This window comes from Staurois parvus, unplaced genomic scaffold (assembly GCF_062004578.1).
Source record: "Staurois parvus isolate SC_StPar_1 unplaced genomic scaffold, SC_StPar_1.0 ptg000120l, whole genome shotgun sequence".
NCBI classification, from domain to species: domain Eukaryota; kingdom Metazoa; phylum Chordata; class Amphibia; order Anura; family Ranidae; genus Staurois; species Staurois parvus.
In genome coordinates, this window is record NW_028317916.1 from 8,208,974 (window position 1) to 8,221,153 (window position 12,180).

General features: G+C 38.5%; 1 protein-coding gene across 1 annotated transcript in view; it reads right to left on the bottom strand.

Annotated features, from left to right (window-relative positions):
• LOC149467187 (V-type proton ATPase subunit S1-like) overlaps window positions 1-10,965 on the bottom strand; it is a 107,826-nt gene extending 96,861 nt beyond the window's left edge. The window contains exon 1 of the mRNA XM_089672152.1: window positions 10,826-10,965. Coding sequence (XP_089528278.1) covers window positions 10,826-10,923 — 98 coding nt within the window. The 5' untranslated portion in view covers window positions 10,924-10,965. The remainder of the gene's footprint in view (window positions 1-10,825) is intronic.
• Window positions 10,966-12,180: the final 1,215 nt, after the last annotated feature.

Below are 12,180 nucleotides of genomic sequence, written 5' to 3' on the forward strand. Positions count from 1 at the left end.
ATTATCAACAGATTAAAGAAGGTCGACATAAAAGGTCTTTCTGCACCCTCCTGTTTTTTAGCACCTCTGGATACATTCAGTTATGTACTCTGTATTAATGAAATACTGATAACTAGTCATCACATTGGTTGGCAAATAATGCAGAATTTACAATTTCTAAATCATTGTTTTAACCTTATGTGACCAGTCTGTGTTTCCTCCAAAATACACTGGTTTAAAGTGGTTTTAAAGGCTGAAGTGTTTTTTCCTATGTATTAAGATAAGAAAACCTCATCTTAATAAGAAAACCTAAAAACTGGGCATACTATAGTATACACCCCTGCATGGCCATGTTTACCTGTTCCATGCAGGCTATCCAACTGATGTCAATTGGGACACAGTGGTTACATGGACACAGGTGCTGGCCCCAATATGACATCTGTGACATCCATCTTGAATGCAAACATGTACAATCAGGATCATGTACCCGCACAGTTGTCAAATTGAGAACAGTGTCTGTGTTCTTGTACAGTGTCGCCAGAGACAGTGTTACCTACCTGCCACCTGTATTGTCCCTGGCCTGTCCTGTGACCCCGTCTCTGCCTGCCACCTGAACTGACCCATCTGCACATCACGCTTTGTTCCTGCAAGACACCAGTATCAGCCATCCCCTGTGGACAGCTGCATTCCTGGAACCACAGGAACTCTTTTTTTATCACTCTTTGTTCAGGCTCCTGTAATTCCTGGCCGGTGGACATGGCATTCCTGTGGGCAGCCATGTACCAGTAGGCTAGGATTTCTTGACTTATAGGAATGGGTGCTGTCATATTTCCTGACTCCGGAATCCGCTCCGTGAGGACGTCAATGACGAAAAGCGTAGGGGGGGTTTTGATCGATGTGGCGTCATTACGTTTCCCAGCGGTCTACGGCGCATGTGCTGAGTGGCTGGGTTCGTCCATTGTATTTTACATGCTGTTAATGCTGGTGTCGGCTGGGACACCTTTTGAGTTAAGTGCGATGAGTGCATAATAAATGAATTTGTTTTAAAAGGTACTGCACTATGAAGCTGTTGTTGTTCTTTTCCGAGTGTCTGGCCTAAAACCCCTTGGATATGGATATGGTGGAGTCTAGAAGAAGTGGATTTTCTTAGTGGTATATTATATTACAGATTATTGCTTCCCTTACATTGTTTTTTTGGAGCTGGCTTCTGCAGAATATCACCCCCTGGAGATCAAGGTTCAAAATCAACTAGTGGCTTATCATGCTACTGACCATCGCTCCCAGAGCAATTAGCGTTTTATGCTGATTTATTATCAGCATTCAGCTCTGGTGAGTTTACTTAGTATATATGGTGGTGGATTGTCACATTTTTCTTATTTATTTTTATATTTATATTTGTTTTTTGGAATATTTATTTGTATTTATTTGCTAGCGCAAATTATTTCTGTTTCTTTGGTTATACACTTTATTAATATAGGGTGGAGTTTGCAGCTGGTAGGTTGGATAGTGATCCATTAATACCTTTTCTATAGGCGCCATTATATTCACTTATTATTACAAGATACAATAACCAGTACATAATCAGTCCAAACATTAAAAAAAGTCTCATTCAGGTATCCCTATAGTTTGGAGGAGTAGCAGATATAGTTTGGGGTGAACTTGTAAATATAATCCCATCCTGTGTGTGAGACATATTTTATTAAATTGAATATATTGTAAAAAAAAAAGTAAATTTTCATTTTCTTTAACCATTTTCCAAAAACTTGTGGCAAAATTAAATCTTCAAAAGACTTTTTATGCCTTTTAGGAAAAAACCTTGGGGTATTTGCTTTCCAAAAGGGGCCATTTTGTGGTTTCCACTGTTCTAGTGCCTCCAAAAATGTAAAAGGTATTCAGGAAATTAAATGCATTATTTTTGCCCCTGAAGGCGCTCCTTGGATTTTAGGCCCTCTATGCAGCTAGGCTCCAAAAAAGTCTCACAAATGTGGTATGCCCATCCTCAGGAGGAGTAGCAAGATGTGTTTTATGGTGTAATTCTAAGTATTCCCATGCTGTGTGATAGAAATATCTTAATAATTTACAAAATTACATTTTCATTTTCTTTCCACATTTTCCAAAAGCATAGGACAGAAAAATTAAATCTTTAAAAGACTCATCATGACTTTTCATTTTTGGGTGTTTCTGCTGTCTGGGCACTCTAGGGCCTTCAAACATGTGATAAGCAATCAGGAAATTAGATGTGTAAGTTATGCCCCTTGAAAGCGTGAGGGTTCTCCTTGGATTTTGAGCCTCTCTATGTGGCTAGGCTGCAAAAAAAGTCTCAGATATGTGGTATCCCTATACTCAAGAGGAATAGCAGAATGTGTTGTGGGGTGTAATTCTAAGTGTGCCCATGCTGGGAGTGAGAAATATCATATTAACTGACAGCTATATGTATGAAAATGTATTGTGTTGTGTACTTTCCAAAAAAGGAGTAATTCTGGATATAACTGCAATGAAATGAGATAGCCAGTCCGAATATCAAGGTTGTTATATTTCAAATATATACAGTATACCATAGTTTGAAGGCTTTATGACTTTTACAGACTAAATAATATACACTGGTTTGGGTTATTTTTTATCAAAGAAATGTAGCAGAGTACATATAGGCCTTAATTTATGAAGAAAGATTATATATTGTAATGTTTTATAGCAAAAACTGAGAAAACTATTCTTTCCAAATTTTCTTTTTTTTTTCTTTATATCATAAAAAAATAAAAAACCCAGTGGTGACTAAGTGTCACTAAAATAAAGCTCTATCTGTCTCAAAAAAATCATATAAAAGTTTTTAGGCTGCAGTGGGGTTGATTTACTACAACGGCAGAGTGCAAAAGCTGGTGGAGCTCTGCATAGAAGGCTGAAGTTAGAAGAGGATTGGCTACCATGCACATCTACACACGATTTTGAGTAAATCTATCCCAGTGTTTTATAACTGAGTAATTCTTAATCAAACTATCACAGTGCTGAAAACTGAAAAATTGCCTGGACTAGAAGGGGGTTTAACATGCTGGTCTTCAAGTGGTTAATTTACTTTAAGCATTTAATTCAGCAGATCTTTAAGGATTATTTCCATGTCAACACATTGGTGTTGTTTATTAGGAGCTGTATAGATTTGATACTACTGGTCTGTACAGGTTAGCTTGCTAATGCTTTCTTCATTTTCTCCTATGCAGTGGAATATACAGTAAGTTAACCCACCCTTCTGTCAAACCAGTTTATGCAATTGGATAAAGGTCAAAGTGTTTCAGCACACATCAACCATCCAAATCTAATAACTGATTGATTGCTTTAGACTAAAGCACTTTGTGACCATTGGTCATTGTACTATGCCTTACTGCAGAAAGAAGATAAGGCCATACTCTAATCCAGTGTTTTTCAACCTTTTTTGTGCAAAGGCACACTTTTTTCATGAAAAAAATCACGAGGCACACCACCATTAGAAAATGTTAAAAAATTTTACCTCTGTGCCTATATTGACTATATATAAAGTAATTCTCTTGAATAGGAATCAAACACAAAGAAATTATTTTATAATTACTTTATTATGAAATAATAAAGTATTTTATAATTGGACCCGGGGGCCGGACCAAGAGCAGATGAATGATGTGTATGTGTCATCCATAGTAAGTATAGTAATATTCCCCCATAGTAAGCATAGTAATTAATCCCCCATATAGTAATTCATCCCCCATAGTAATTAATCCCCCATATAGTAATTCATCCCCCATAGTAATTCATCCCCCATATAGTAATTCATCCCCCATAGTAATTCATCCCCCATAGTAATTAATCCCCCATATAGTAATTCATCCCCCATAGTAATTAATCCCCCATATAGTAATTCATCCCCCATAGTAATTAATCCCCCATATAGTAATTCATCCCCCATATAGTAATTCATCCCCCATAGTAATTCATCCCCCATAGTAATTCATCCCCCATATAGTAATTAATCACCCATAGTAATTCATCCCCCATATAGTAATTCATCCCCCATAGTAATTCATCCCCCATAGTAATTCACCCCCCATATAGTAATTCACCCCCCATATAGTAATTCATCCCCCATATAGTAATTCATCCCCCATATAGTAATTCATCCCCCATAGTAATTCATCCCCCCTATAGTAATTAATCCCCCATATAGTAATTCATCCCCCATAGTAATTCATCCCCCATATAGTAATTCATCCCCCATAGTAATTCATCCCCCCTATAGTAATTCATCCCCCATAGTAATTCATCCCCCATAGTAATTCATCCCCCCTATAGTAATTCATCCCCCATAGTAATTCATCCCCCATAGTAATTCATCCCCCATATAGTAATTCATCCCCCATAGTAATTCATCCCCCATAGTAATTCATCCCCCATATTAATTCATCCCCCATATTAAGTCCCCAAGCCCCCCCTGTGTCAATTCACTTACCTTTGCTCCGCGCGCTCCTCTCGCCGTTCCGGTGTAGCATGAAAATCTGTCTCCTATGAGGATCTGTCCCCCTCGACGTATCTGCGCATGTGCCAGTTTCAGGCATTAGCAGCCGATCGGCGATCTCCGGCACATGCGCAGATACGTCGAGGGGGACAGATCATCCTGACAGTATCACGCTCCGCGGGCCGTAGTTTGCCCATTGCTGTTCTAATGATTAGTCTATTTGTGAGCCGAGGCCACATGTTACTGATGAAATTGCAATTTTTCCCACGGCACACCAGACAATATCTCACGGCACACTAGGGTGCCGCGGCACAGTGGTTGAAAAACGCTGCTCTAATCCATAGGCTCTGCAAGTTCTTGGACAAATAAGAAAAAAATATTCTGTTGATATAAATGTACAGGCTTGTTCATCTGTGCTTCGGTGTGCTTTATATCTGTTCAGGTGTCAATAAAAGTAATACATTAAAATTAATTTAAAAAACAAACATAATAGAGGTGCAACTTTAAATGATTGCTCTGCATTTACTTGGGCATCATGGATGTTGGTTTTCCAAGAACAGACCCCATAGTATGGGGACTGTCCCTAGGTAATGAGCTTGCATAGCAACCTTACTATAGTCAGTGGCAGAGTGTAATGTGTTGCAAGGCTCCAGTCTAAAAAAAAAGTTTTGTTTTCTGTCTTATGCTTAATGAAATTTGTAAAAAAAAGCAACCAACCAGAAGATGAGTTTCTAAAACAGTAAAACATAACCATAAGTAAACATAAAATTAAATTAAATTTTTGCTGTTAAACAAAGAACAGGCTACATCTACAGATGCCAGAGGAACAATAAATACATTTTTCTTCCAATTCCTCCATAGGTCCCCTATGCACATTCATAAATAATTCAGCGTTTATTCACAAATATTTGCTGTTTTAAATTTACTAGCCAGTTGCAAAGGTAGCTGGTGAATTGCACTGGGAAGGTGCAGAAGCCCAGGGGTACAAAAACCAGACTGGTTAAGTTAACTTTTAATAAATATTCACCTAAGAGCTAATGTAAAAGATAGTGGATTGATCACAGGTTCCCTTTTATCATGGCAGATTAGGCATTATAAATATATACACATATATTTATGCTACAATTTAAATTTTTACTATGCCTAACACTTAAGTGGACATAACTGCATTATTTCAAGCACAGCTAACTCTCTGGGGAAAACACATGTAAAATACAGATTGTCCTTTTAGCAAACTAAGATAAGTTTACAAGGGCAACATTTGTCCTTTTTATATTTGTCCTTGATTTACAAAGGAATAGTACAAAACGTATCTGAAAAAAAATAAATAAAAAGATAATACACAGGGGCTCTTTTAATGCAGAAGTCTTATAAAAATTATATCATAGGTTTAACACTGGGCTTCCTTTTAGCTGAAAATGCTTATGAAAAATTATATACGAAGATATAATACAGGGCCTCTTTTAATACAGAATGCTTATGAAAAATTAATTTGAAAGGAATGTTGTGCCATCCATTTTTCATGAGCTTCTTCCATCAAAAGAAAGGCACGACCACATGACCAGATGGTCCCCTCAACTGGGAGTCACATTTATCATCCTGGACACCTTGCCATTTTGGACATGCCAATCAGTCACAACATAAAAAACAGAGTACTCTATATGATATTTAACAATGACTATCCATGACATACGAAAATATGATACACTTGTTAAGCAGATTTCCTTTTGGAAAACAACATCAGAATGGTTGGGAGTCAATTCATCCATGCACTACTCAGAAAACACATATACGTATTATCTCTAGTATGCCATTTACCTCCTCGTACAAGAAATACAAGTGGCAGACTTTGACATATCTTGTCCCTGAACTTGTGCAGGCCCCTCAAGCTTCAGTCCTGTACCTATTGTTTAACATGCTCAGCTATCCTCTCTATGCAGCTGACTTGCCTATCTTATTTCCTTCTATGTGTGAATCCATGAAATCTCATAAGCACTACTTCACACCTAATGCCTCAACAGCTATAACCCTATTCACTTGCACAATAGGAGACATAATTCAGGGAAAAGAGATTAAGCCCCACATTTGCTATTCATGATGATGATGGAGAGGGAGTGTAAATGTGGATAGAAGTACCCTTTGCCCCCCCCCCCCCCCCCCCACATGAGCAAAGTCTCAGCTACAACAGCAACCTTTTTTTTGGTTACTGTACATAAAATAAAATACAGAGAAATTTAATTTTCTTATTCTAAACGTCTTTTCTAACAAACAGTATATCCTACAAAATGCAAGGCATCCAACCTTGTGGCAACAGTTTGTGAAAGGCCATTTCCTGTGTCTGAATGAATGTGCCACTGACTGTGGTTTGACAAGTTTTGTGTGGAGGAATTTGAGCCCTGATCTCAATTCTACTGAATGAAACACAGACTTCAAGCCAGATTTTCTAGTCCAATATCAGTATCAGTAGTGAAAAAACATGCATACATGGAAGGAGTCAAAATGTATTTATTTGGTATTATGCTAAAAGACAGCCAATGAGTTTCGGGGGTAAAAGGAACTCCCCCTTCATCAGGGTTTTAGTTGAAAATGAGAACCATAAATGGAAGCATAGTAAGGATTTCCTGCATTAATCTGTTCAGGGATGCCGATTGCTGGTTTGGAAGAATTACTGGCCAGCAGTATCTGCATGAGCAATCAAGATAAACACTTAAGATAAGGTCTAGCTATAGCCCTGATGAAGGTGAGTTCCTTTGACCCCCCAAAACGTGTTGGCTGTCTTTTAGCACAATACCAATAAATTAATTTGGACTCTTATCTTTTGGTCTGGCCCTCCTTCCATGTACGCATGTTTTTTTTTTTGGTTAACCTGCTGGGTACACACTGGAGGGTAGCCTTGTCTGTAGTGAGCTAGTGGGCTCTTCAAATGTTTCTGACCTCTCACCAGTTTGTATAAACTCCTATCAAAGTCTCAGTGCCCTTTGTGTGCCTTTTTTTTCATTGTACTATCAGTATCTGACCTCACAATCACTCTTTTGGCTGAATGGGCACACACACACAAACTATATATACTGTAGATAGCCTTCTCAGGAGACTGGAGAATGTTATAGCACCAGACGTGGGCAGGAAAATCAGTTCTACCCCTTTACGACCGCCCAACACATATGTGGCGACAAAAGGATGGGCTTTACCTCCCACATGCTGCACATATGCAATGCTGGGCAGGCAATGTTTATTTGCTGAGAGTGAATTCACTGCTCGTTCTCAGCACAAAGACCTAGCTGTAAAAACAACTCTTGGTTGGGGCTAAAGATTGGTAGCCAGAAAGACCAACTTCTGATCATGTGATTTCTGTGACAGTGATCATGTGATCGCCAATCCTTCCCACTCCCTAGTTATTCCAAACTGTTTAAAGGTTCTATAGAGCAAGTGGGAAGGGGTTAATGCCTATGGTTTTGGAACTGGATGCCCAACAAGCTTATATAAATGAGATAATCAGGTGTCTACAAATGTTGTGTCAAATAGTGTAATAGTAATTACAGCACTTTTTATTGAAATAGTCCTTTTTATTGGAATGGGCAAGCTGTGATAATAGGCTTCATAGCTTTCATGCAGGAATAAACAAATTTAGATTGAGCATTGATAAAAACTAATAGAAACTTTTAAGAGAGAAAAAGCTATAGCATGGCATAGCATAGATACTGTGAAACAGAAATAACTGTAATATTGTTCATTTTGTAATGTAAAATAGCATTATTGGTACCACCCAATCATTGATAGATATAACAACGGATTGGAAAATTATTACGATGATGAAAACTATAGCTAAAATATTATTGGGAAATAAGTGCCTAACAATAAATGAACATTGCTGGATACTTGCAATGGCAGGCAGCAATCAGACTGTCAAAATAAATCCTTATAGCTTGTAACTAAATGCAGGTATTAAAATAATCTGAAAATCTTTTCTAAATAGTTAGGCACATAGTCATGCACCTTGGTATTTAGTGAGTGAGCATTTTCAATGCACTACATCAGAGTACCACTCTCATCCCAAGTGAACAATTGCCTAAAATGTCTAAAAATTGCTCCAAAAATTGTATACACGTCAACAAGTCAATCAAGCCTGCCTTTCAGTTACACAAAGCAGGTTTTCATTGTTCACTATTACACCTTTCTAGCTGCCGGCAACATAACAACCAATGATGTCATCCATTGATAAGAAGGACATCTGGCAGCATTCTTGCTTGCCCCTTCCCTGCCCCTCTCCATCAGCACTGGGGTCACACAATAAATCACCTCTAACGTTGGGTGTCCTACATGTGCAGATATTCTGTAAATCTACAGTGCCTTGAAAAAGTATTCATACCCTTGAAATGTTCCACATTTTGTCATGTTACAACTAAAAATGTAAATGTATTTTATTGGGATTTTATGTGATAGATCAACACAAAGTGGCACATAATTGTGAAGGGCAAGGAAAATGATAAATGGTTTTTTTTACAAATAAATCTGTGAAAAGTGTGGCGTGCATTTGTATTCAGCCCCCCTGAGTCAAAACTTTGTTGAACAACCTTTCACTGCAATTACAGATGCAAGTCTTTTTGGGGATGTCTCTACAAGCTTTGCACATCTAGAGAGTGAAATTTTTGCCCATTCTTTTTTGCAAAACAGTTCAAGCTCTGTCAGATTGGATGGAGAGCGTCTGTGAACAGCAATTTTCAAGTCTTGCCACAGATTCTCAATTGGATTTAGGTCTGGACTTTGACTGGACCATCCTAACACATGAATACGCTTTGATCTAAACCGTTCCATTGTAGCTCTGGCTGTATGTTTAGGGTCATTGTCCTGCTGGAAGGTGAACCTCTGCCCCAGTCTCAAGTCTTTTGCAGACTCTAACAGGTTTTATTCTAAGATTGCCCTGTATTTGGCTCCATCCATCTTCTCATCAACTCTGAGCAGCTTCCCTGTCCCTGCTGAAGAAAAGCATCCCCATACCATAATGCTGCCACCACCATGTTTCAAGGTGAGGATGGTGTGTTCAGGGTGATGTGCAGTGTAAGTTTTCCGCCATACAACTTTTTGATTTTAGGCCAAAAAATTTCATTTTGGTCTCATCTGACCAGAGCACCTTCTCTGGTCAGATGTGATGTTTGTTGTGTCCCCACATGGCTTCTCGCAAACTGCAAAAGGGACTTCTTATGAGTTTCTTTCAATGTTGGCTTTCTTCTTGCTACTCTTCAAAGGCCAGATTTGTGGAGTGCATGACTAATAGTTGTCCTATAGACAGATTCTCCCACCTGAGCTGTGTATCTCTGCAGCTCCTCCAGAGTTACCACGGGCTTCTTGGCTGCTTCTCTGATTAATGCTCTCCTTGCCCGGCCTCTCAGTTTAGGTGGACGGCCATGTTTTGGTAGGTTTGCAGTTGTGCCATGCTCTTTCCATTTTCGGATGATGAATTGATAAGTGAGATATTCAAAATTTATGTCTGGTGTGTCCCTTGCCCTTCATGATGCTGTTTGTTCACTAATGTTCTCTTACAAACCTCTGAGGGCTTCACAGAACAGCTGTATTTATACTGAGATTAAATTACACACAGATGGACCCTGTTTACTAATTCGGTGACTTCTAAAGGTGATTGGTTCCACTAGATTTTAGTTAGGGGTATCACAGTTAAGGGGGATGAATACAAATGTACACCACACTTTTCAGATATTTGTAAAAATGTTTGAAAACCATTTATCATTTTCCTTCTACTACACAATTATGTGCCACTTTGTGTTGGTCTATCACATAAAATCCCAATAAAATACATTTACCTTTTTGGTTGTAACATGACAAAATGTGGAAAATTTCAAGGGGTATGAATGATTTTTCAAGGCACTGTATTAGTTTAGTTTTTTACATTTTATAATGGATGCCTCAGGAGTATGCAGAATTTTAAAGGGTGTCTTTAGATTGTCCAGACGTTTAAAGAATGTCTTGACTGAAAATAGGTTCAGAAACACTGCCCTAGAGAACAATGGGTGGTGAGCAACTGTAATCTGAATTCTGAGATCTATGGGTACCAACGTCAAATCTTAGCATTCCCAGATCAAATATTTAACATGAAATGTGAGTACTGTCTAATCAAATGTTTATTGCTCAATAGGGCACATTTTCAGTACTAATGTTTCTATACAAATGTATTCAAAGACACAACAATGAAAACAGGGCTCTGGCATTAGTGAATGCAACTGACTTGCATTACCCAAATTAAAAGTTCATTGTTATCCATTAAATACATAAACACTTTACCAGCCAGTTATGTGTACATTTGGAACCCATTGTCCTGCATGCTACATTTAATACAATCATGTATAATGTGTTACTTACCATTCAGATGACCATAAAAGCACAGGTACGTGACTTACAGATGTCACTCCTGAAACGCAGACACAGGCCAGGAACAGATGTACAAGCACCAGCTGCATGTTTGAAAGTAAAAGCGAACTACAGAATGAACATATACTGTATAGTTATCCTACCCAAGTAGAAGGGAAAACTGGTTATATCTGTAGTATCTGGTTGAGACCAATATTCTGTTCACTGTTTTGTGTAAATAAAATAGAAGGAGTTTCTACCATAAATAAGGCAGTTCTGATGCTGCTTTCAGTTTACAACCTTTGAAGAGCTGCAAGCCTTGAAAAAACAGATATATTTTGCTAATTCTACTTTAAAGTGCTTGCTGGTTAATCACAGCATTACCAATACTAGCAAACGATGTATGCAAGTAAATGATAGGTACAACAGAGCTGCACGGCATGCTGCTCATCAATAACAAAAAAAAACTCTCTTCTGCATACCATACATATAAACAGACCACATAATATAGCTCCAGTACAAATTCTGGAAATAAAGAAAACATTTCTATTTTCAGCACAGGTAGCTGGGTACTGGGGTACTGCTTGGACTTACTGAGTGGCTTTCAGCCCTGAGAATATGTTAAAATCAGATTGTAGTTCTAAAAGTACTTTACATCTAACCTATGCATAGCCCTTAACTGATACTTAAAGAGGTACTGAATTGCATCTCACCAATTCCTAGATCTGGTGGCTGCATTCATTTTCTTTTTTTTTCTTATTCATTCAGCAGGTAAGTCTGGTATTTCTCAACTTCCTTAATAGACCGAGCAGTCCAGGCAAAGTTGGCTTTTATTTATTTAGGTAAAACCTCTATCTCAGAAGGAAAAAACCGTTGCTTTAACTGCTTAAAATGTTCGCAGGAATTCAACTTCAATTTGTTAGTCAAGTCCTTCTAAATCTGCTAGTCTAGAGCAACCCATAGAGCAGTCATTCTGACTCGATTCGAGGTAGTTGGGGGAATCCTCCCCGCTATCAACCAAACAACTTCTGTGAAACCAGCCTGCCCATGCCCACATGTTGGGAGGTGCAGCATGGTTCAGGAAGTGAATACACAGAGTCCTATTTTAGAAAAACCTAAAACTTGTATTAAGCAGAATGCCAAGGTTATAAACACCCAAGCGGGAGATCACTGCTTAGGGAAATAACTCACAGTTCAATGTAGTCACAGATGTGGCTGAGGAGAGTTGCCAACAGCATCTGTTTAGAGGGTGAAGTGCAGCTTAGCCGGCCCATTCCCAAGAGGGGAGATTTCTAACAGAATAGTGAGTCCCTAGCCTTTCCCTCCTCCTCGGGAACCTTTCTACTGCTAGATGCTGTCCCTGACAA